The 24,214-nt window shown below is 42.3% G+C and overlaps 1 protein-coding gene across 6 annotated transcripts in view; it reads right to left on the reverse strand.

Annotated features, from left to right (window-relative positions):
* LDLRAD4 (low density lipoprotein receptor class A domain containing 4) overlaps positions 1-24,214 on the reverse strand; it is a 572,354-nt gene that overhangs the window by 333,481 nt on the left and 214,659 nt on the right. For all 6 annotated transcript variants that reach the window (XM_033087363.1, XM_033087361.1, XM_033087356.1 and 3 more), the window contains one exon: positions 3,617-4,080. In XM_033087363.1, coding sequence (XP_032943254.1) covers positions 3,617-3,656 — 40 coding nt within the window. In that variant the 5' untranslated portion in view covers positions 3,657-4,080. The remainder of the gene's footprint in view (positions 1-3,616; positions 4,081-24,214) is intronic.

A 24,214-nucleotide genomic window follows, 5' to 3' on the forward strand; every position in this document is an offset into this window, starting at 1 on the left:
GTATCCATGTGGGTATACCTACATTCACACAGGAAGCAAGACGTAACAGGTAACTTCTAACCACACAGGTGGGCCAGTAGTGTCATGGAGAGTGGGGCCTTCCAAGCTCCCACCACCCATCACGGTAATTTCACACATTCTAAACAAGCATTCTAAACAGGCAAACACAGTTTCACACGGGTTTCCCAGCCTTCCCTCCCAGCCAGACTGCCGCCCCTCAGCCTTTATTAAATAGGAATCTTGAGCATTCGCCTCCCGCATGAGAACTAAAACATAAAATATAAACTGCTTAATTTTTTAAGTGGAGATACAGTTAACTGTATAGTGACTTTTGTCTTGCTCCAAAACAAGATTTAAAGCCAAGGAAAAATGCCTCACCCCTTCACCATTTAAGATATCTAAAGTAAGGCTCCTTTCTACTAGCATAGACAATCAGCAAAATCAGTGCAAGTTCCTTCAACTCCAGAAACTAAGATGTTAGCATCTTTAGTTGCCCTGAGATAATAAAAGACTACAGTCAAAAAACATATGAATAGCAAACCAACTAAGGGGGTGGGCACTAGCCTCCTACTCACCTCCATCTAAGACTACAGCTTTACCCAGCTGCTTAGGCAGGGACAGAAGATTAGCTCTTTCATCCTACATCATAAGTAACTTTTACTAACTATGTGGACAAAGAAAGATGAGAAGGGCAGGCCAAGAATAAAAATGAACTGATTCTACAGGAACCCTCCTCCAGAGAAGGCTGGGTACTTACATTTCCTTTATTTTATCACTAGTTATTTTCTAGAGGTATTGGGAAGCTAAAACCAGTTTTCCACAGGTGCTACAGTACTGTGTCCGGCTCTCATAACTAACATTCAACACGTAAGTTTCCTTAAGAATAATCAGATTAATTAATTCAATCATCCCTGTTGAAGGAATGAGACAACTAAGTTCCTTTTCTTAAAAACAGACTCTCCCAACCCATCCCTCGCCTCTAAACACCACTACCTGTACAGTGCTGGGTCTCAGTGCTTCCCACACTTCCATGTGCACTGACACCTGGAGATCTTGTTAGGATGCAGGTCCTCATTTAGCAGGGTTAGGTGATGCAGAGACCAATTAAATCCCAATCTCTGAGGGTGAGACCCAGGCAGCGAGTGGTAAGTCTCCCTAGGTGAGCCCCAAGTACAGCTGAGGTCGTACACAGTGCTAGAGGGCCACCAGCTCAGTCTAACTCCTTGGCTACTCTTAGTGTGCCCCCTGCACCAGCCACACCAGCACATTAACACTGGCTTCAGAGTTGTTATGACGATTGACAGAGGTAACACAGGTAAAGCACGCAGTAAGTTCTTTAAAATATTAGTCGTGGTTATTATTTTACTACTAGTAGTAGTATGATTATTATTCAGGTGGGCTAATGCAACTGAGAGGAGGCCAAATTTGTAAAGAAACAGAGTTCTTGGGAAAACTATGAGTTACAGGAAGATAAGAAAATATGAGCTGGGGAGGAGCTTCAACAGGATGGCTGAGAGCAAGTGTATGAGGAGGTGACACAGGGCCCTGTGCATAGCCCACAACCAAGGAGCAGCTCATGTGACTGTAACAGCTGAAGTGTACCCATTAAGAGAGGACAAAACGGGTATGGTTTCAGGCCAGCCAGGCTGGAAGTCTGAAGCTGGTTCTAGAAAGCTTAATTTTGTGTATTCTTCTGAATCTATGTTTAAATAGCTGTTTCACTCATTTTCAATGAGCCATGACCACCCTAGGAAGACCTTCCCCAGCACCACCTGCAAGATGGAGGTTCCCATGTTACAGATGTAAATGCTAAGAGGCCTAAGGAGTTCACTCAAAGGTCTGAGCACAAGGAGCAGCAAGGCCTGGACCAGGCAACCTGGCTCCACACTGCGACTCCATATCAGGAAACAGCCGAGGCCTGGAAAGCATCAAAATCTTTGTTCTGCATCTCACCTATCTTGTCTCATTTTCCTCGGAGCAGCACTGTGAGAGCTGCACATGACCACCTACATTTACAAATCAGCAAAGGGAAATGGAAAAGAGCTCAACGAATGTCCAGGTTCAGAGCTCTAGTCAGTGGAGAAGGCAGAGTAATCCAAGTCTGTGTGCCTCCCAAGCCTAAGTCACAACTTCTCTCCAGGCACTCCGACAACTTGACCTGCTCTCTCCACAAAATTTGAAAAGCTACAAACCTTCAGAAGTCACAGGACCAGAGAATATGGTCACTTCTTGTGATTATTCTACAACTTTCCTTTAAAAAAAAACAAAAAAAAAATTTATGTAAAAATGTTTTCCCTGAATTTTATGAGGTTCTTCAACTGCACAGCCCCCATTTTACACACAAGGAGCCAAAGGTCCAGAAGAATTAAGTGGCTTCCTGGGATGTTAAGCAAATCAGACAAAGACCCAGGACCCAAATTTATTTGTTTTTTGTTCTTTTGTTGTTTTTGGTTTATATGCCACACATCAGTGAAATCATATGGTTCTCTGCTTTTTTCTGTCTGACTTATTTCGCTTAGCATTATAATCTCAAGATCCATCCATGTTGTCACAAATGGTCCTATTTCATCTTTTCTTACTGCCGAATAGTATTCCATTGTGTATATATACCACAACTTCTTTATCCATTCCTCTAAACACCACTATCGAATGTCCTCTATCGAAGGACATTTTGGTTGTTTCCATGTCTTGGCCACCGTAAACAAAGCTGCAATGAACATTGGAGCACACGTGTCTTTATGTATAAATATTTTCAGATACCCAGGAGAGGGATTGCTGGGGCATATGGTAATTCTATTCGTAGTTTTTTGAGGAACCTCCACACTGCCTTCCATAACGGCTGCACCAGTCTGCATTCCCACCAACAGTGTATGAGGGTCCATTTTTCTCCACAACCTCTCCAACACTTGTTACTATTTGTCTTGTTGATAATAGCCATTCTAACTTGGGTAAGGTGACATCTCATTGTGGTTTTTATTTGCATTTCTTTGATGATTAGTCAGGACCCAAATTTAAAAGCCCCTGTGCCTCGGCCAGGACTCTAGGGCACCAGCCAGACTAAGTGGTTCCCTGCAAAATGTTCAAACTGACAGCCAGGGGAAAATCCATGTAAGATAGTGATACCAGGATTGATAGGAAAAGCACCCTCGCTGCAAGGATAGTTCAGCAGAGTTGACACTCCACCACCATTTGCACATGAATAAATCTGAGGAAAAAAACTACAGATGGGGAGGGAGATATTACTCGTCAGCAATAATTTTTTTTCATTCCAAGAGTCTTCCCAGTTCTATAAAGAAAAACACATTCCCTATACATTGCTCTACAAGTGACAGATTTCCTTCAGCAAACAGTGACTTGCAGGATATTATGTGTGCCCTATTACTTAACAAAAGCAGAATCATAAAATGACAAATACTTTTTCAAATTGCTACTTAGAAGGAAAACATGTTATTATTTTGTAAAAATTCAGTCACTATCGCAGCCCAGGCCTTGAATCTGAATGGTCTTCAGTTCATAAATGGAAATGTACATTCATTTTAAACAGTTGTTTGGTATTTTATTACCTATCAACTAAGAGTTGAAATAAAGTTTTCGTTTAAGTGTGGAGGATTCTCACCTGTGAAAGCATTTGTGGCCTGAAAACCAGCTTCCTGCATACTGCTCCTCAGACAAGCCTGTGTACCGACTCTTAAGCTGTCCTGTCGAGAGGAAACTGCCCAGGCAAGGCCTCAGGTCACTTCCATCTTAGCTTGTTGGAGTCCATCGCTCTGTCCCTTCTGGCTTTTGGTAGCATTTGATGCCCACCTGCCCTGCTCCCCAAGAGCAGGCAGTACCTGGGACAGCACCCAGTCTAGGAGCGTGCACACTTGGGGTACAGTCACGTCAGCCGTCCAGCCAGAGATCGGAAGCCATGGTGAGCCCAGGAGCAGAGGACGCTGTCCCACTGAGACCTGCTTTCCCACCTTAGAATGATGGCCTCCTCAGCCACTCAGCAGCCAGCATCCTCCACGGCTCGCAGCTGCTCCAATGGAGCTCAGTATGGTCTAATCTGCTGCTCTCTGTGCTTCGCCTCTCCCCTTGCTGAAATTAAAAAGAAAGAGATCACTTTCCTGGTGACCTATAGGAACATTAAATTTAGTAGATCTACAGAGACAAAAAAGAAAAAGAAAAAGTAAAAGCCACCCAGGACTATGCTCATGACCATACTTTGGGCACTGGGGGAGCTCTCAGGAAGGGGTAGCTATGGCACTTTTTCCTGAGTGCCTATGCAAGGGCAGGAGAGCAAAACAAAACAACACAGGGTTCATTGCTCCAAACCTCTCTAAGAACGGTTACAAAGGTCATACAATGTGCAAATGTCCTTCCCCAGGTTACTTATAGTTCACAGACACCTTGAAGAAGCCCATTTCCCAAGCTTGCTCCCGAGGTCTTAGAAATGCAGTCTGAGGTTCATAACCACTGCCATCAGCCGTCTAGGAAGGACTCAGGTTGAGAAGTTTTAAAAAGTGCCTCTTAAGGGGGAAACAAAGGCCCGTATTAATTTTTTTAAAGAGTGCAAAGGAAAAGCAAATTTAATCTATAAACTATTCCATATATATTACATAATAATAAAAACATTTTACAAAATACTTTCAGTATTTCAATGTTGTTATATTATACAAGAAACAACATTAACAAGAATATCAGAAGCCCCAAAGACCAGACTTTTAAAATGGTATCCCTAACATTAATCTCCAGTATTGGAGAAAAAAATCCTTTTTTCATTACTATCACTTCATCTTATTCCTTTTACAACTTCACCATCAAACTAAAGAAAAAAAGAATTTAAGAAAACAGCACGTAACAGAAAGGAATCCTCTGTTGAAACCTTCATGTTTCTGTGAATATAAATATAAGGTAATAAAGTAAAATATCACTAATACAGATTAACTATAAAGACTTTAGGTATTAATGAAGAAATTTAATCATATTAAGAAATTCAATTGTATTGCCTTCACGCACCTGCAGTAACAATATCAGTTAAGGTGTAGCTCAGTAGGAGTCCTTAAGTTTAATGAATAGGTAAAAATTTTATTTTAATTAAAAATCATTTATGTAAATGGTGGTTTTGAAGTGCTTGAAAATGTCAGAAATGTTTTTTCACTGAATTTAAACATTCCACATAAAATGACGAACACACAGTATCAGCATCCCAAAGTCCTACACCAACTTCTAAAGTAAACTAATCACATACACTGTTGTTATCAATTTTAGGAAATGGAATTGCCAGATTAAAACAAAACCCCACATGCCCTAAAAACCTTAATCTTCTTTTCCCTTTTCTATAATGCTCTCAACGCACAGAAATGCTAGACTTTATTCTTTCTCTGAACTCAGAGACAAACTGAAGTGTGGTGAGGTTTTTCTTGTTTTATTGTGGGGGGTTTTGTTTATATTATTTTGTTTCCTTGCAAAAGGTATGCTACCTCACGTTTTAAGAAATGAAGCTATCCTATATCACATTTCAAATGGCTATGGGAAAGATTGAGGCAGATGTGAATAGAAATAGAAGAAACAACAAAGTTATTTTTCTTGCACTGCCATTATCACACTCACCAATTCTTAACTTCACTTCTTCTAAAATAGAGGCATTACAACAAGTGTGTAAGAGTTCATTTTGAGGTCTCAGGCATGGTCTTGGGCAGGATTTTTAAGGCATGATGTGTGCGGTTCCCAACAAAGGACGGAGGGACACAATTGTGTTAATTCATTAAAAGATAACTTGCACACTCCTACATACACTCTGAGTCTCCTCACATGAAGTTTTCAAGTTAAAATGAAACTAGAAGGGCTATAAACGTTTTCTTCCTAACCGCTAACACCACAGAAAAGCTACACTTTCTAGAAATATGCAAGAAAGAGATGGAGGTCTCCAGAACCTGGAGTCTTTCTTCTTCTGCTCAGTTAGGGACCCAACCATCTAGAACAGGGCCAGAAACCCAGCCATGCTCATTAAGAAAGTGTCCGATGACCCAATGGGTTGAGAAACAGAGGTCTGCTTTCACAGCTTAATAACCAACGAAGAATCAGTAAAATGGTAGAGAAGCTGACAAATAGTGTCTCACCTGTTTGTCCTTCCTATCTTTCACTCTCATGTGGCTCCTGCTCATCATTTGCTGCTCACCTTCTAGTCTCAGCTCAGTGGGCATCCCTCCTCAGAGATGCCCACTTGATCATCCCCCAGGCTAAATTCAGAACCAAGTTACTGGGCTTCTCAGCACTTGCCATAGTTGTGGCTTCATACAAGGATTGTGACTGCTTACTGCCCGTCTCTCCTACTAGACTTTAAGTACCACGAGAACCAGAACAGTGACTGGCTGACTCTTCATTTCCCCTCAGCACCTAAGACACTGCCTGACTCCTGGTAGGCACTCTGTAAACGCGGGTTTCTTGGATGGATGGATGGATGGATGGATGGATGGATGGATGGATGGATGGACGGATGGATGCCACTGGTGTTCAAAGGGGTATAAAGAGAAGGGCTCAGCAAATACCCACAAAGCAAATCTACCACCGGCTGTGAACTGACAAGCAGCAGTTCCCGGACTGAGAGACTATTCCGCAGTTCTGACTCTGAGCCCCTGAACTGGCAAGAGCTTTTCCTATCACCCCATTAGTCAAGATGAGACAGTGATTATGAGTGGTGATTCTCATCACACTCACACTTCACAGAACGTCTTATCCAGTAAAAGCCTATAGAGGTCATTGTTTTAAATTCCCTCAAGCCACAGCGAGAAAACTCGAACCCCAAAGAGGTTAAATAACTTAGCCCCCAAATCTAGTGTGCAGGAGAGTCAGGACTAATGCCTGGGTCTCTTAACCCTACAACCACTATTCTTCCCATGCTACTTCTAAATCTCAGGTAGTTCCCTAAATCAAGATGTCGTTAAGTCTGATAAAACTCATATCAGGAAAACCACGGTGGAAGAAGAGAGGAAACATAAAGAAAGAGGCAACTTACCCAGGATGCAAGATCACAGAGTAATCCTGAGCCACATGTTAAGAGCCCCCTCTACAGCAAGCATGCTACCATCATCCTATCGTCTACACACACACACACACACACACACACACACACAATCTACTTATACTAGGAAGATGGGCAGGACTAACCAGGAAATAAATTAATTCAATATCGCACTTGAAAAATGTCATTAAGTCCCTCCCATAACAGAGCAACAGTTACTAAGGAAATAGAGCACACCAAACGGAAAAACACCCCCACACGAAGGGACATTTTTTAAAAAACGTGAACACCCACAAAACCTAACCAAATAAGTTGTGGAATATGTTTGCTCTATCACTTGTTCATAAAAACTTTTGTAAAATGAAGTCCTCTTAGGAATCATTGGGGAATGGAAACTTAACTGCATTCAACAGATCAGAGGTTTCCTAACGTACACTGAAAAAATAGACATGCACAAGTCAAGAAACATTAGGGTCACACACTGGGCACAGAGGACAAAACCTAATAGAGAAGTGAAACAGCCTTTTTTTCAAAATCTAGTAACATTCAAAGATTTTGTAGTGCATAAAGAATAAACACTGCAGTTTCATTTTTTATTTCCTCTCACTGTGGACAGACTGTTTCACTGCCCTAGTATCGGTTACCTAGGTAACAGCTAGACTAAGTAGCCTGAAGGGCTCCAGGCCATAGAGACTCTGTGAGCTAAGTCCCCATGCCTGTGTCTCATGAGCCATCACTGGTCTACCCACCAGAGAAGTTCCAGGGAGAATGGAACACTGAAAGATGAAGAGATAGTTTTAACCTTAAAAATTAAGGCATTGTTGTAAAATTCAAAACATAAAAATTGATACATTGAGTTGTACTGTACTGCTTACCAAAAAAAAATCAACTATGGGCTACTTCATTTAAGTTCGAAGTGGCAATGGACTTTTAGTGAGATAGATGTGAGAAAAAATAGAGAAAAGAAACCCGACATTCTTTTTTTGACCAGAGCTTGAATCAGGTGTTACCCTGGCGGAGAGACGTCACACTTCTCCAAATGAGTTCCTCTACCTCATGAACAGTTTAGACCTTGGCAACTGCCAGTCAGTCTCAAGGCTTCCTAACAGCAAAAAAGGAGGGCCTTAAAAAAAACACAGTCCCTGCCTGCATGTCAGCAGTAGGGAAAAGAGCACTGGACAGGGAGTCCCTCCCTGGTTCTGGGCCGACTTATAGGATTTTAGCCTGTCAGGGTCCCACTTCATCATCTGTAAAGTTAGGAGGTGAATTCAAGATCCCTTTTGATCTGAATATGTTCCTATGGCTATGTCTCTGGCCAAGGGAGACAGGACAAATGTGCATAAAAAGGACAAACAAGTACAGAAAATTTGCACATAAAGGCAAGTCTGGGAACAAGTCAAAGAAACCAGCAGGCTACAACTAGCAAAGGTTGAGTTGGGGTATTACTGATTCTTCAGGCTACTTTTAATTTCTGTTATTTAGGGTATAAAACAATTTGTAGCTTCTAAAATACAACCTCTAGGATTTCCAGTCAAGATGGTGGAGGAGATAAACGCTATGCTTATCTTCTCTCACGACTACGTCAGTATTACAACTAAACTACAGAACACTCATCATTGAGAACTGCCTGAAGTCTTGCTGAACCGAAGCCTTACAACTAAAGATATACAGAAGCAGCCACCTCAAGACTGGTAAAAGGGTCAGACACAGAACAGGCACCCGCGTTTGACCACTAAACATCAGGAGGTATATTTCAGCTGTGGAGGTCTCCACCCCTACTCCCCCAGAAAGGCAAGGGGTCCCAGCCCCATACCAGGACCCCTAGCCCAGGGTTCCAGTGCTGGGGAGAGCAGTTCCCATAATTTCTGGTTGTGAAAACCAGTGGGAATTGTGACTGAGTGGGATGGAGTGCAGCTACACTCCCATGAGTTCCTCTTGGTGGCCCGCACACGGACTTAGTCACTGATGGACTCACTTGCTATTATTTCCAGTGCTGGGGCAGCAGCCCAAAAGGTGTCAGGGATGTGGGGAGGACTTGAGCTGTCCGGCTGCAGGGTGAGGCCAGGAGGAACAGCTTTCTCCTGGACGGAGGAGCTAGTGGAAGCCATTGTTTCTTTGTTGAGCCCTCCCCCTTCCCGGCATGCAGATGCAGACAGCCGCCATATCTGAGACTCTATCAAGCTGGCTAACACCGCCTGACCCTGGTGATTCCCTGAAACCTTGCTCCACTCAATTTGCAAGCCCACTCAAGACATTTCCAGTGGCTTTTTCATACAAATTGCCTGCTTTGGCTCATGCTGCTGACTTTCCTAAAGTCTCTCAAAGGTTCACAAAACCCAAAAAAGCAGCATCTGGCTTTGGCATGTCCCATACCTCTAGCTGAGCAGCCCTAAGCCTGGCACTGGCAGCAGCAGCCTTGATTCACAGCTTGGCCTCTCAAGGCACCTACAAGGGGTTGGGGGTAGGTGAAAAAGGGGAAGGGATTAAGAAGTACAAATTGGTTGTTACACAGTAGTCATGGGGATGTAGGGTATAGCATAAGGAATATAGTCAATAATATTGTAATAACTGTGTATGGTTATCAGGTGGGTACTAGATCTATTGGGGTGATAGATGGGAGAGGGGTTGGGGGCAGGGTGCAAAAGGTGAAGGGATTAAGAAATACAAATTGGAAGTTACAAAATAGTCAATAGGATGTAAAGTAAAGCATAGGGAATATAATCAATAATATGATAATAACAATGTATAGTGCCAGGTAGGTATTAGACTAGTTAGGGAGTTCACATCTTAAATTATATAAATGTCTAACCACTATGCTCTACACCTGAAATTAATATAAAATAATGTTGAATGTCAAAATAAAATGCAACCTCAAAGCCATCCTAGCCCTGCATAGCTTAATGGACTCCAGTTACTTAGGTCACTATTTCAGGAAGCAAGTGTAAAATCTCAAACACCTGTTTCAAACACACACACAAACTAGAAACAGCAAAAAGTGGCAATTATGTTAGAACATCCTTTAAAATGTCACCTTGGCAAATATGATACTTGATAAATCCTGATGTATCTATAGTCTAGGTCTCTACTAAACCAAGTTGGGTAAAGTTTCCCCGAGATATAATTAAGTAGGATAACTGTCCCTTGTGAATCATGAGTCTACAAACTATCTCCTCATACTATCTTGGAGCAAAGGAAGCCATAAGGGGTCGTCTATCCTACCCTTTCATTTGATGGAGGAGGAGGAAGAGGCTCAGGGAAGAGAGGGGACATGCTGAAGGTGACTGTGGTGAAAGCAGAGATGGGACCAGAACCAGGTGTCGGTATAGGTCCAAGCTTCAAGTTCTCCCATTCACGGAAACTGGCCCCAAACACGAAAATTGGCCAAAAGAAGAAGCTGTGAAAGGGGCAGTGTACATCTGTACCAACTGCCAGTGGGGATGAGGGAATATTGAAACTATTCTTACTTTCTCAGGCCCAAATCGGACCATGCCCACAACACGAATGTGCCTAAAAGAGAAGGCAAGGAAAGGTCAAGGTCAGACAGTCCTTGAGTGAATGTATGTATATTGAGTGGAAGGTATGTGACCTACTCTGAGCACGTCACGGTCACTTCATCTGTGGATGCCAGCCAAGCAGAGGGCAGCTGTGTGAGAAATGGTTACCTACTCCCAGCCCGGTGTGAGGGGGCACAGGCTAGCCATGCCAGGATTTGGGTCCTGAGACATTCCACACCTAGCCCTTCCCCCTCCCCAAATTTCTTCAGAGAAAATCAGCTTACAGTGGGCATGACAGGCAAAGAAAAAGAGGGTCACTTCATGCAGGGAGCTAACGAGTGTGAGCAGAAAGGAAGGGGTGCTGTTGCTTCGTTCTTTGGTGAGAGCAGAAGAGAATATGAACTGATGAGCTATCTGCACAAAACAATTTTTGTCCTCCTCGCACACACCCTCCAATGCCCTTGTCGCCCATCAATGCCTGCTCTGCCAACGCCAGCACTCCCAGCTCCCCACACCAAGCCACTGTCTGCCTTAACTAATGGCAGGCTTCCATCAGACACCTGCACGTAGCCCATGACTTTCTCTGCTCTTTGGCATTCAGACCTCCCACAAGTTGCATCTTCTCATTCAGTATTTCAACAACTATTTGTGGGGTCATTACTCTAGCCGGGCATTATTTTAGGTGCTGGGAGATAGAAGTTAGAAAACAAACCTGTCCCCGTGGTGCCTATATTCTCGCCTCTTTCTATGGCGGTGTTTCTAACAAACCTTTCCTTGCTAATCTTTGCATCTTCAGCATTGGTATCAGGGACTAGAACACAGCAGGTCCCCAGTAGACGTGGTTGTACTGCACTGAATTGCATCTGAGCTTCAGCTGGGTCATCTTCTCTTCACTCTGTTACCTCTGTCATGCCTCAGCTGCACAAAGTACCAAGGGCACGATACCGAATGAGGCTGCTGGCCACAGGGCACTCAACCCCCAGAGGGCACTCCATGTGGGGAAGTGCCAGCTGGGAGTCTGAAGCACAGGGAGAGCCAACCTGTCCAATATTTAAAACACGCTCTAATGAGAGCTTTAAACACAAACAGGCCAGAGGACAAAAGGCCAGGCTCTGCGTCAGACTACCTTGGGTTTACTTCATTCTAGGCTGGGTGTGATTTGGGCAGTACTTAACCTCTCCAAACCTCAGTTTCCTAATCTATAAAATGGAAGCAACAAGGGCACCTTCTTCATAGAATTATGGTGCATTTAATGAGGAAACATACACAAGACATTAGTCACTAATAAATGTTAAAGAAATAATAGTGGCTACAATGATAACTCACCTCAGCAGATGACTAATAAATTACGTCTTTGAGAATATACCCCATCCACCCTCTTTCAACTCTTATCAGACCTAATCGGACACATTTTATCTCATAGCTTCTCAGGTGATTTGTACTGTTCATTTTTTTTTTTAAGTTTTCAATAGATAAAAATCTAAGCTCAAAATCATTCTATGTTAGCTAAAATTAATAACAGAGAGAAACAGGGGAAAGGATACAAAATTAGAGAAAATGTGTGGGTGAGGTATTTGGTATGAAATGTGGTAGAAAAGAAGAAAAAAATGACAAAAAGGGAACTTGCCTTTAAAAGGAAAAAAAGCCTCTTGATAGTCAATCTTTTCATGTTTTCATATTGAAACATCAAATTTACAAAACAGCAATAGATAGTAATAAATAAATTTAACCAAGGTTTTATATCCCCTTGCCAGAAAATAATCATGCAGGGTCTGCCTTTCTTCTGTCCGTTGCCCTGTTTGGTTTGTTCCCTTTGTAAAGTGCTGATTTTTCAAGCCCTTTATGTGCTTTTCTTGAGCTTTGACAAGGCCCCACGAATGAACCTGCACATAGAGGACATCCTACCAACCTTTCCCAACAGCTTAATAAATTCAGTCCTCCTCTACACAACAGGAGGCGTTGGAACAGAACCGCCAACACTTTAAAAGCTAATGAAAATTGATCAACAGTAAAAAAGCCAATGCTCCCTATAGAAATGAACAATCTGCATAATTTCATTTCTTGCATTAGCAAAGGAGTTTCTTCAATGTCCCTGTTTACAAAGCTCCAGACCAGCTCCACACTGGCCTCTTTAATCAAAACACATAGGGAATGCCTACATTTTCATTAAGTAGTTTTTCTTGTTTGCTCACTTCACTTTCTGAAAAACATATTCCATTAGGAGGAAAAAGAAAACTTTCCACTTTACAGCTTTTTACAACTCAATAGGCAGTTTGAGGTGGGTAGTAGTGTATAGAAATACTCCAATAATATTTTTCTTAGATATGTCCAAAGAAAAGTCTATGTTGTCTGGAACAGACATGGGAGAAGGGAGACACAGTGAGTGTCTGTCAGGCACGTCCCCAACACCTGGGGCCTGCGAAACTCTGAGCAGCAGCCAGCAGAGATCAGTGCTCAATTTAATGCAGGTACAACTGTGGGTCTCTCTCTCTCTCTCTCTCTCTCTCTCTCTCTCTCTGCCTCTCTCTCTCTCTCTGTCTCTCTCTCTCTCTTTCACTCCTCCCCCGCCTCTCCCCGCCACACACACACACAGTTGTTTAACAATTTGTGCCCTGGAAGAAAGACTCCTTATTGCCTGAGTATGCTCATCAACAAAATTGAGGAGAAGTCCTGCTTACCTGTGGAGAGAGAAGGAGGTTTCCATTGTCTATAGAGCAGACACAGATACAGACCCATCCCATATCCTCTTAGAACTTAAACTTCCACCAACTACTGTGTTGTTTCCCTCAGTTCAGGGAACCAGAAGAAGAAACAATATGCAATGTATCACGGATCCCAGGAAGATCACAGATTCCATGACTACCTTAGAGAAACCACAAGTTCTCATATGAGCTAAAGCTGCCATTTGAGACATACCAAATTCTGGAAACAGAACTCATTTAGCCCAGTTAGTTAGCTTTGACGGAACAACTTAATCTGATCACAGAAATCCAAGATGAAAATTTCAGCAGATGTCTGAAAAACATAACACAAAATGGTACTGTCTGAGGTTGGCCCCCGGAGCTGATATCACTAGCAGCAACTAGTCTGAGAGTGTGACAAACGAGCTCTCGGTGGATGTTACACACAATAATGAACGTTACATCTGCGAGAGGCCCCAGCACACCAAGCCATTTGACGAGCTGTGCCTGACTCCACATATATTAGGGAAACACTGATTGAGTTTCACGTCTTCCTGGAAGGCTGGATGAGGCAGGGCCATGAAAGTGCATCTGTCCTGAAGAGCAGCTGTTGAAGGGGGCAGAGAATTCAGGGAAAGGCTGCCTGGTATTTACTAATGGGACTACACAAACCCTGTCCCTGTGTGTTCTGGAGGCCTCCAGCCAAGCAGAAAGAGTTCATTAGACCAATTTCCGCTGCCTTGGTAACAAAGGCTATGCATGTACTCTTACTCAGGGAAAGAAAACAAGTATTATTCCTGGGGAAAAAACTACAGACAGGTACTTCGTGTCCCACCCAGGAGGCCAGGCAGTAGAGACGTGCCATCCTGTCATATAGAAGTGCCCTCGCCAGAAGCCCAGTGTGATCAGAAGCAGTCTCTTGCAGTACCTGAGGCCATGTGTTTCTGAATTAGCACAGTTTGCTCAGCTTTAGAAGCACTGATCAGTGCCTCCGGAAACTATCGCATTCCAAATAGTATACTCAACCAGGCATCAGTAACCTTGGTGCTAAGCGAACCTGTCTTACATGTCCACCATCACATCTGGACATGAGAATGCCTGAGATACCACCAAAGAAAACTGCAGGGCTCTGGCAGCAAGAAGAAATTTTAACCATCAAATTTGGAGCCCAAAATCACTGTTCGTATTCTCATCACTTGCTAAAGTTAGCTACACAGTATCTGTGATGCCTTTCATGATCTAAGTACGCCAGGGACCCTGTCAACCCAACAGGAAACTTTCTCTGCATTTAAAATAGCATCTTCTTTCAGTTCTCCCTTTTTTTCCTCTCAAAATCTAGCTCTTATTTATTCCCTTCCCTTCTGGAGTTGACAAGTAGGAAGTGACTTATTCTAATCCCTGTTCTACAGTGGAGTCCTCAGCAAGCTTCTTCAGAAAGAGGCCCTGAGAGGACCAGAGTCAGGCACAGGTGGTGGAAGGGAAGGGAAGGCAGGAGGACAGGAGGAGACTTTACCACAATGTGAAACATCTCCTCACTCCCTCACCTTCCCACAGTCTAGTGAAGTAAATTTGTTCCCTCAAGCAGCAAGAATGAGGATTTGAGTTTGTTCCTCACAGGACAGCAAGCTGTTGCTGCTTTCCACCAAAATACTCTCTCTAGGCCAGTGTTCCCAAAATACCCCAAGAGGAAGCATGCAATCATCAAAACTAAATTTTGCCCATTTTGACTTTAAATATATTGATAAACACATTTAAAATAGGAAAATGCCCATACGTAAATACACAAGACTAACATCAAAGAGCAAGGAGCTGCCTGTTTATTTGGGCTGGCTGTTTGGAGGAAATGATAGAAATGGATGGAGGGTGGAGGGAGGGTGCTGAGAGCAGCTCCCAATAGGTGACAAACTATTGCAGTCAGGGACTCTGCAAGTCCCGTTGGCACTGACATAGATGCTCACTCCATGGAGCCCTGTGCTCACAGGAGCCAGCACGGCTCTGGGGGCAGACAGGGCTTAGAATGACAATTCTGCTGAGCAGCCCACCATACCATATAATCTGCTATCAGGCAGATTATACATCCTCTCTGAGCCTCAGTCTCTTCATCTGTCAAATGAGGCATTAATATAATATAACTGTAAGGCAATTGTGATGACTAAATGAGAAAATACATGACAGACATGAACATGGCATCAGAATATCTAGCAGGCCCCCAATAAACAGTTAAGGCAGTAATGGGGAGCAGGGAAGAGGGGCAGGGATTACACTGATTTCAGACCCTTGGAAGATGTGTGAAAGGGGTGGTCAGTCAACCAGGCTGTAAGAAATGTGGGAGAAATTGAGGGGAAGGGAAAGGAAAAATACAGCATCTCATTGAGACCCACAAAACGCCACTCCGTGGTTGAACACTCAAAGAGTTAAAATCTAGGGCCTATTAGATTAGAATTTAATATTCTCATCTTCAAATAATTACTTAAATAGGTCAACATCAGGTGTGTTTACCTTTTTCCTTACCAAAACTTGTCCATTTAACTAGGGCATCCACCCTGCCCTTGCTAACCTGGCCCCTCTTTCACTCCACTAGGCCTTCATTCCCACCCCAACACACACAGCCAGTCAATATTTACTGCACACCCACTAACTGTTGGGATTCCCCACATCAGAGAAATCACTCCTATTGAAATGACTTCTCCCTTCACTTCTTTGAGTAAAAACATGTTATTATATTCAATAAAACTATACAAGAAATAATAGCTAAAGATGACATTTAAATAACTTATATCAACACCTAAAAATGGTTTCCTGGAAGAAAAGGAAATAACTGGCATTTTCAAAGATATTTTAAGAGCTCCATTTCTTTTCTTCTTCTACCCCCACTTCCCCTCACAGATGAGTCATGGCCACATTCAGAGCCACACGGGCCCCTGGCCTAGAGATAAACTTGGGCAAAAGAAGGTTTTATAGAGAGGACAGAGGCCATTGATATCTGAAAGCAGTCTAGCTACTATACCACCATCACTTTCTCTTCTGGTTCCCATGGAAACAGACCTCAGATCGCCAAAAACAGGGTAAAGATAGCACCATGCCCAGTTTCCCTGCAATCTGTTTCCATGGGAACTGGAAGAGAAAGGAATGGGAGGCTGGGTAGCTAAACCGCCTGAAAATCTCCATCCCTGTCAGGTAGGGATGCAGGCATTGCTGGCATATTAGTCCAGTGGCCCGTAGACCTCCACGGCCTCCTCAGATATGATGTGTCCACTCTTGAATGAAGTCTGAGAAAGGGAAGCTCACAGAAGGCTAGACTGTGGGACCAAAGCCAGCTACAGACCTCCAAATACATACTCAGCAGTGATTCACCTCCTGGAACATCCCTTTACCAACCACAGGTGAACCAGTGGTTCCCACATCTGGTTGGGCAGCAGATGACCCCAAACCTAGTGAATCAATATCCCAAGGGGCTGGGACCAGGATTCTGTAATTTTTAATCAGCTCCAAAGGTGATTCTGGTGCTAGGTCATTCTGGGAAACCAGTGATCTAGACCAGATTTTCCCAAAATTTAAGGTTCTCATGAATCCTGTGGGGACCCTGGTGAAAAGCAGATTCCAGTTCAGCTGAGATACTGCATTTCTAACCAGCTTCCAGGGAATGCTGATGCTGCTTGGACCACATCTGAGTAGCGAATATCTAGACTCCAGTGAGTTAGCCTCTAGACCCTTCTCCATTGACCAAAGATAGAGACTACAGCTATTCCCACAGTAGCAACTTATTCCCATCTTTAGCCATCAGTCCACACCCAGGCCAAGCCTCTAAGGCAGACAACTCTGATGATGGGGGGTGAAGCGGAGTCGAGTCATGCTTCACATTACCCGCCCTCTACCTGTTTTCTCTGCCTCCAGAGACAATCTGTGTGGATAAGAAGGTAACACAGAATAGGAAAAAATTACGTATCAACAACAGGGGAAAGAAACATGATTGTCTCCTCCAAATCTGATTTCTCTAAGAAAAGTAAAAGCAAAGTCTACATAGTTGAAGATAAAACTAGTGGTGGGGAAATGTGTGAAATATTTAGAATATTTATAAATACAGATATTTTATACCCAAAGAGGAATAGAACTGTCCACATGTCATTTTAAAAGAAATGAGAGAGAATTTTGAAAAACTCTACAATTATTAATAGAAAGTAACTCAGCTAGCCTTAAAATCCCTAGCCTAAAATAAAATGTACAGAGTAAAAGAAGACTCCACATTCCAGCTAAAAGTATGCAGAGTAATAGAAAAGTAATGTTTATTTCTATACGGAACCACAAAATAGTTTTAAACCACATAAAATGCCAGTGTATTATTCAAAAGCAATTCACTGATTTTCTATCTTAAGAAATCTCCATTTTGCTTTTATATATATATATATATATATATATATATATATATATATATATATATATATATATATATATATGGTGAACTATTTCTGTTTGTTTCATTAAATACATTTTGTATCTCCTTTTTCTGTATCATCTTCTTGATAAAGCATTACATATATTAATCTTTGAAAATTAAAATATGAGCAAACAATTCAACTTGAGAAATAATCTTCTGATTATAAAATTGTAAAAGGGGAAAAAATGCAATTCTTTGATTAGTCAGCACACAAGCAAGAAAGAGAGCTCAGCATTTTGCACAGCGCTGTCACTGCAGGCAGCCAAAGAAAACTTCACACATATAGTCTGTGACACACATTTTCATTCCAATGAGCCAAAAATATACATAATATTTATTTAGACATGTGTGTATAATGTCACATACAAACTTAAAGAAAATGAGTTAGTTTTGAGACTCAGTTACTTTTTAGGTTCCCAAAGCACATGAAACCAGAGTGCTACTGCTACGATAAAAAAATGAAGTCAAAATGAGGGCTTTCTATGTTTACTTAAAAGACAACAAACATACATACACAATAACAAATTAAACAGATGTAGTAGAGAATGCCAAAGGGGTGTGAGCTGTTAAGTGCTCCATTAAAAAACATAAAAATAATTGGGAATAAATGCAGAGACATGCTTACACAGAGTTCCACTGAAATCTGTTAGTTTGTGAGACCCTAACCAGAGAATCAGTTGTATTTACTCTGTACATGTGTTTACTTTGTATTTACATGAAGAAGCAACTGGAGCAGGGTCAGCAAACTTCCTGTAAAAGGCCAGATGGCAAATGGCTTTGCAGGGCATGCAGTATCTGTCCCTACTCCTCGATTATGTCATTAAAGCATAAAAGCAGCCACCAGGAACAACACATAAATGAATGAGTATTATATGTTCCAATAAAACTTTATTTATACAAATAAGCATGAGCCAGAATGTGGCCTATGAGCCATAATTTACCAACCACTGGACTAGACTATAAACTCCTTATTTGGGAGGAAATATTCAACTTCCTCTCCACAGTTTCAGGAAGGGAAGAGGAAAAAAGCTGCAGGATCTGTCTGACATTTTTCAGTCACCACTGAGGCATCTCTGAATTCTCAATACCCCAAATGTTCTAGCATTTCTCAGCACTTATATACCAGCTCTATGCAGATGCTACTAATGAACATATAACTATTTGTTGTGTGCTGTTTGTATTTTCGGTACTTTTTCTTGCATTTACCTTGTCTCCTTCACTAGATTCTAATAGTTCCAAGGGCAAGACATTTTTATTTGCATTTTCCCTCGGAATTTAGCTTAGTGGTCAGTAAAAGATACTACTGACAAACAAATCCTCCCTTCTTCTCAAAGGATAGGTAAAAATATGGCTAAACAGGAAAAAAAAACCCACCATCTTTTATATTAACCCCAATGCAACTTGGGGCAGGGAGCACAATCTCACGTCTACCTTACAAAGGTCAAGAGTATATATAATGGACATGTTCACCAGAACTTCCTGAAGGTCAAGACTGGCCTTATCTGATAGTGTCCCCAGCGACTGCACATGGAAATATCTATTGAATTCAACAATACATAAAGTATAATGAACTGTATAATGAACTCATCTAATTTCTTACACTTGAACAGAAATGTGGAATCTAGAAATAGGAAGTGCTCTTAGATATCATTCAGTTCAATTCAATGTCCTTCCCATATAAGTAGAAATTATGACTCAGCTGTCACCACAAGTTATGCAAAGCTGGGCCTAGACCAGAATATAAAATTGAGCTAAATCTGATGCTCTTTTAAACATAATATAGAAATTCTTGCTGTTTTAAGGAATCCTATAATGAATCTGGCCTCATAAATAAAAACACACATTAGTAAAAAGTTGTTTGTTGCCTAATTGAGAAGTTCCTTGAATCTGGGTTCTGACAGACTCAGTCTGTCTAGTAGAAGTCACACCAGTAAGTGTAAGTACTCACTCAGTAAGTGTTTACACAGGAGATTATGACAATCCGCAGTGATGCGACAGAGACAACATAAAGTTGTGGCTTGGGATCCAGCGGCAGCAAATATGGAACACCATGTCTGTGGGGACAGCTCCAACCTTAGAGCATGCTACATTATCCTGTGTCTCAGCTGCATTTCACAGCCTTCATTCTCAGTTTCTCCACAGACTGTTCCCGTGAAGCATCAGAGTGAGATGAACACAGGCAGTAATTTCCAGAGCCATCTAAATACCAAAGGAAGAGAACCTTCTCTGTAGTCATTTCTGCCTCCTGCTGCTGGAACCTGGTTTCTCAAGGAGAACAAAACCTTCCTGGAGCCACTGGCTCAGTCTGAAAATCTTGGTGGCATATTCTGATGAGAAAAGGTAGAAGGATCAAAAATCATGAAGGAGACATACCCACATCTAAAATCAAGGCCTGATGTCACAGAATATGATCAGCTCCATGGACCATTCCAAGCTGTTTCCCTTGGCCATTCTGGAAGAACAGGAAATGCAAACAGCTTCACCTTTTGAGTTTTTATTATTGTAAATAAAAAAAGTGGCCGTATAGAGGTGACGCAAACACTAAATTATATAGGGTCCATGTAAACTGACTGACACAGAGCAAGTACTCGACAGTATTTTATACTAAGCATCATCATAACAGGAATCATTAAGGATAGGCAATACAGTCAACTCAAGTAAATCAAGGCAAAGCGAAAACTAGTTTTCAGTGTGTTCACATGGGGCTCATTGATGACAGTGTTTAATCCCAGCCTACATTCTCTATGACACATAACATAGTCTCACATGTCCACCCTTTGCCTTTTCCTCTCTGAGCCCACAGGCATAGTAATAGAGGCCACAAGCCATATCTCTCTGAACCTAGGACTCTTAAGTTCCTATGGGACAATGTTTCTCAAACTTTGGGTTGTGACCCATTAGTGGGCTATTTAATTAATGTAGTGGATCATAACCAGTACTTTGTTTTTAATAGAGAGGGAAAGAGCATACATCTCAGGAAGTAAGGTTGAGTACTGCCTCAAGAATCTTTCTATACCGTGATATACATGAGGTCAGATAATTAAATTCACAAACTCATTGCAAAGATGTTGCTAACCTTTTTTGATACCAGAGGAATTATTCATTATGAATTTGTACCAACTGGACAGTTAACCAAGTTTACTATTTGGAAGTGCTGAAAAGGCTGTGTGAAAAACCTGAACTTTTTGCAAACAATTCATGGCTCTTGCATCACGTCAATGCACCCGCTCACACGACACTGTCTGTGAGGGAGTTTTTAGCCAGCAAACAAATAACTGTATTGGAACACCCTCCCTACCCACCTGATCTGGCCCCCAATGACTTCTTTCTTTACCCGAAGATAAAGGAAATTTTTAAAAGGAAGACATTTTGATGACATTTAGGACATTAAGGGTAATACAATGACAGTTCTGAATGCCATTCCAGAAAAAGAGTTCCAAAATTGCTTTGAAGGGTGGACTAAAGCGCTGGCATTGGTGCATAGTGTCCCAAGGGAAGTACTTCGAAGGTGATCATAGTGATATTCAGCAATGAGGTATGTAGCACTTTTTCTAGGATGAGTTCGTGAACTTAATTGTCAAACCTCATATGTGGGTGCTGGTATCTGTGTACCAGGTCACAATGTAACATCTATTTCTTAATGTGAATCAAGGTCAGGATGTAAAATTCATTTCTTACTGAGAAATATTATGCTGTTAACACAGATCATCAACGCAGCTCCCTGTGTATAGACCACTTGCAATCAGGAATTTAATTAGTGGTTGAATATTTAAAAAGTCCATGCATTAACTATTCCATATCATTTAGGAGACATATTCTACTGACAAAAACTCCCCAGAAGCTCCCACAGTTCCAAGCATGAGCCCTGCTCCTGGGTAGCCAGTGTGGCCAGGCAGCAGAGCTGGGCTAAAAGGGACAACCTTCACAATTACCCCTTATTTTAAGATGAGGTGGAGCACATGGAGGAGGTGGTCTGACTGCATAAGCCCACTCAGTGCTCACTAGAAGCCTGACATCAGCAGAAAAGACACTCAAGGAAAGATATTTATCTACAGAACATGAAGTTCATTTTCAATATTTTCTGAGAAATAATCAGAGCATTTATCAAAGGTCTGGGGGCACTGAAGTAGCTCTCTAAAATGCAAATATGATGAGATTGTTTCCCTGCTTAACATTCTTCAATGTCTCCCACTACTTTCGGGATATAGTTCAAACTCAGGAGCATCTATGGTCTTTCGTGGTCCAGCCACTTTCTCCCTTCCCATTCTCATCTCCCTCCACTCCCAGGGAGAAGTCCATGCTCCAGCCGTCCTGAGCATCTCCACAGGGTGCCACCGCCAGCCCTGTGCCTAAAGTACCCCTGCAAGCAATGTCCTCACCAAGATCTAGGCCTCTCCCCACAGCCAGCCTGGGCTTCAGGCCCCTGAGGGCTTCTCAGATGCAACTCTCTCTTACATCACCTGTAACCCCAGCATATTTTCCACGTTTCTGTCTCCACCAAGCTGGGTAGGTCCTTGAGGACAAGAAGTGCGTATCATTCCTACACCTCCAGTACCAAATACAGGGCTCCAGAAGTAAGGGGTACTCCATGAACACTTACCTGAATGGAAAAAGACAAAACCTCCTTAGAAGGAGGGTGAGTGGCCATTGTTCTTTAGTTCACAGGCCCTGCCTATGTGAGCCTGGCCTCAGCATCTGGTTAAAGCACACTGTCCTACAGCCAGCTGTGGCTTTCCCATTCTTCATTTCAATGTCCAGCTCATTGCTAGACAGACACATGCACATTGACTGAGCTTCCTGTGACAAAAAGAATTATGGTCTATAACATTTTCCTCCTTCTCCACTGACCCTCCACCCTACCTGGTCAGAAAGTCATTAATACTAACCAGCAAGGTGACAAGCAAACATAACAGACAGCTGTCCCAAGGCTAACAGGGAGCTCAGAGATAAGGACTCTGAGCTGGTAAAAACTGTTAAAACAGGTAAACACATCTTCGTGATATATAAAGATTGTATAGTTATATACAAGTAATATGTTATATATTATGTATTATGTATTTTATATATACATTTATATATTAGTATATGTGTATGTGGAAATAGAGCTAGAGATAGAGACATATAGAGGTAGAGATAAAACATATTGATCAATAATAATGAATTAACATATGGCATTGCGGGGAAAAGTCACACATATGAGGTTCATATCAACCTGATGACAAACTCAGTCCCAAAATCCAACAGAAGACTGATTCTGCTTGTGATGTTATAACAAACATTAGAAACAGCAGCTATTACAAAGGACAAAGCCATTACAGAAGGAAAAAAAAAAGAAAAAAACTATGTCTGGTAAGCTCCTGGTGACAATACAACATGAGCCCACCCAGTCATTGTGCACCCAACTATGGCAGTATTCTCTGCCATACTGAGCCTACTCGTGCCCCTGTTCCCAGGTAACAGAAAGTCATTACCTGCTCAGTCCTGCTGTTTACTCACCTGCATGGGCCATTGGCAAGAAGGTGAGGTGGATCTGCTTCTGAAGGGATTCAGTGGGATTAAAGGACAGGAGAGCCTGACTCCTGGTCCTTGCCTCTGAAACTGGAGAACTTCTGAGCAAGAGAGTAAATCTCATCTTCTCAGCCCATGATGGAGCAAGCCCACCCTTCTGGCCCAGTCCATGCCCACAGGGGAAACCCTGCCTGTTTCTTCCTACGGACAAAGGAGATATTACTTCTCACCCAAGGAGACAAGAAGGAATGGGAGCTGCCCCAGTAGTTGGTACTAACAAACCCGTGGTACAGGTACAAACTCATTGGTATTTCTAATCCTATGTGTAAACTTTTTAGAGCCTGGAAACAACGCTCACTGAGGGAGCAAGTTTGCACATGGAGATTCAGAGCACTTGGAAAATCTCATTAACCCCTCCTACCTTTCACAAATCAAAGTATTTCAGATGAAAAGAAAAAGGGGTTTGTCAAGGACGGCACATGGCTGCATACACACTTCACACGCCACCATCAGCATGATCAACAGGACAAAGGGTCATCTCAGAACTTCCATCTGGCCCCTAACCTGAACCTTAATGATCCTCCCCAACCCCACTCATGTCCCATGGCACACCTGGCTTCCTGAAATATTTGCCGTCTAAGTACCTCTCTGCTTCCTAAGAAGGGAACACATGCTTTGCAGGGCTCTCATCCTGCTGCACTCAGGAGAAGCTCTAATCCTTTCCAGTTCTGCCTCCCTGGTGACTAGCTCCTGCTGTCTAGCCCCAGTGTTCCCCTCCACGGACGCCCCCAAATCACAGAACTTAAAACTGTCAAATACTTCACCTTAAAGAAGACTCTAGGGTCATTTTTTAATTCTGATAGGCATTTCAAATAATATTTCACACTTGATATGAGTATACATTTCTTTACAATGTAATATTGTTCCATATCTATTCTGAGGCTGGTCTTTCCCCATCTCTCCTTTACGGACAAGGAAGACGAGAGTGACAAAGGCTAAAGGCTTTGCTGAAGGCTGGGAGGTTAGACTGTAACAAAATTCAACTTACACGAGCTCTTTCACTGGAAAGCCAGCCTCTTTGGACTGCACC

Source organism: Rhinolophus ferrumequinum, chromosome 19 (assembly GCF_004115265.2).
Source record: "Rhinolophus ferrumequinum isolate MPI-CBG mRhiFer1 chromosome 19, mRhiFer1_v1.p, whole genome shotgun sequence".
NCBI lineage: Eukaryota > Metazoa > Chordata > Mammalia > Chiroptera > Rhinolophidae > Rhinolophus > Rhinolophus ferrumequinum.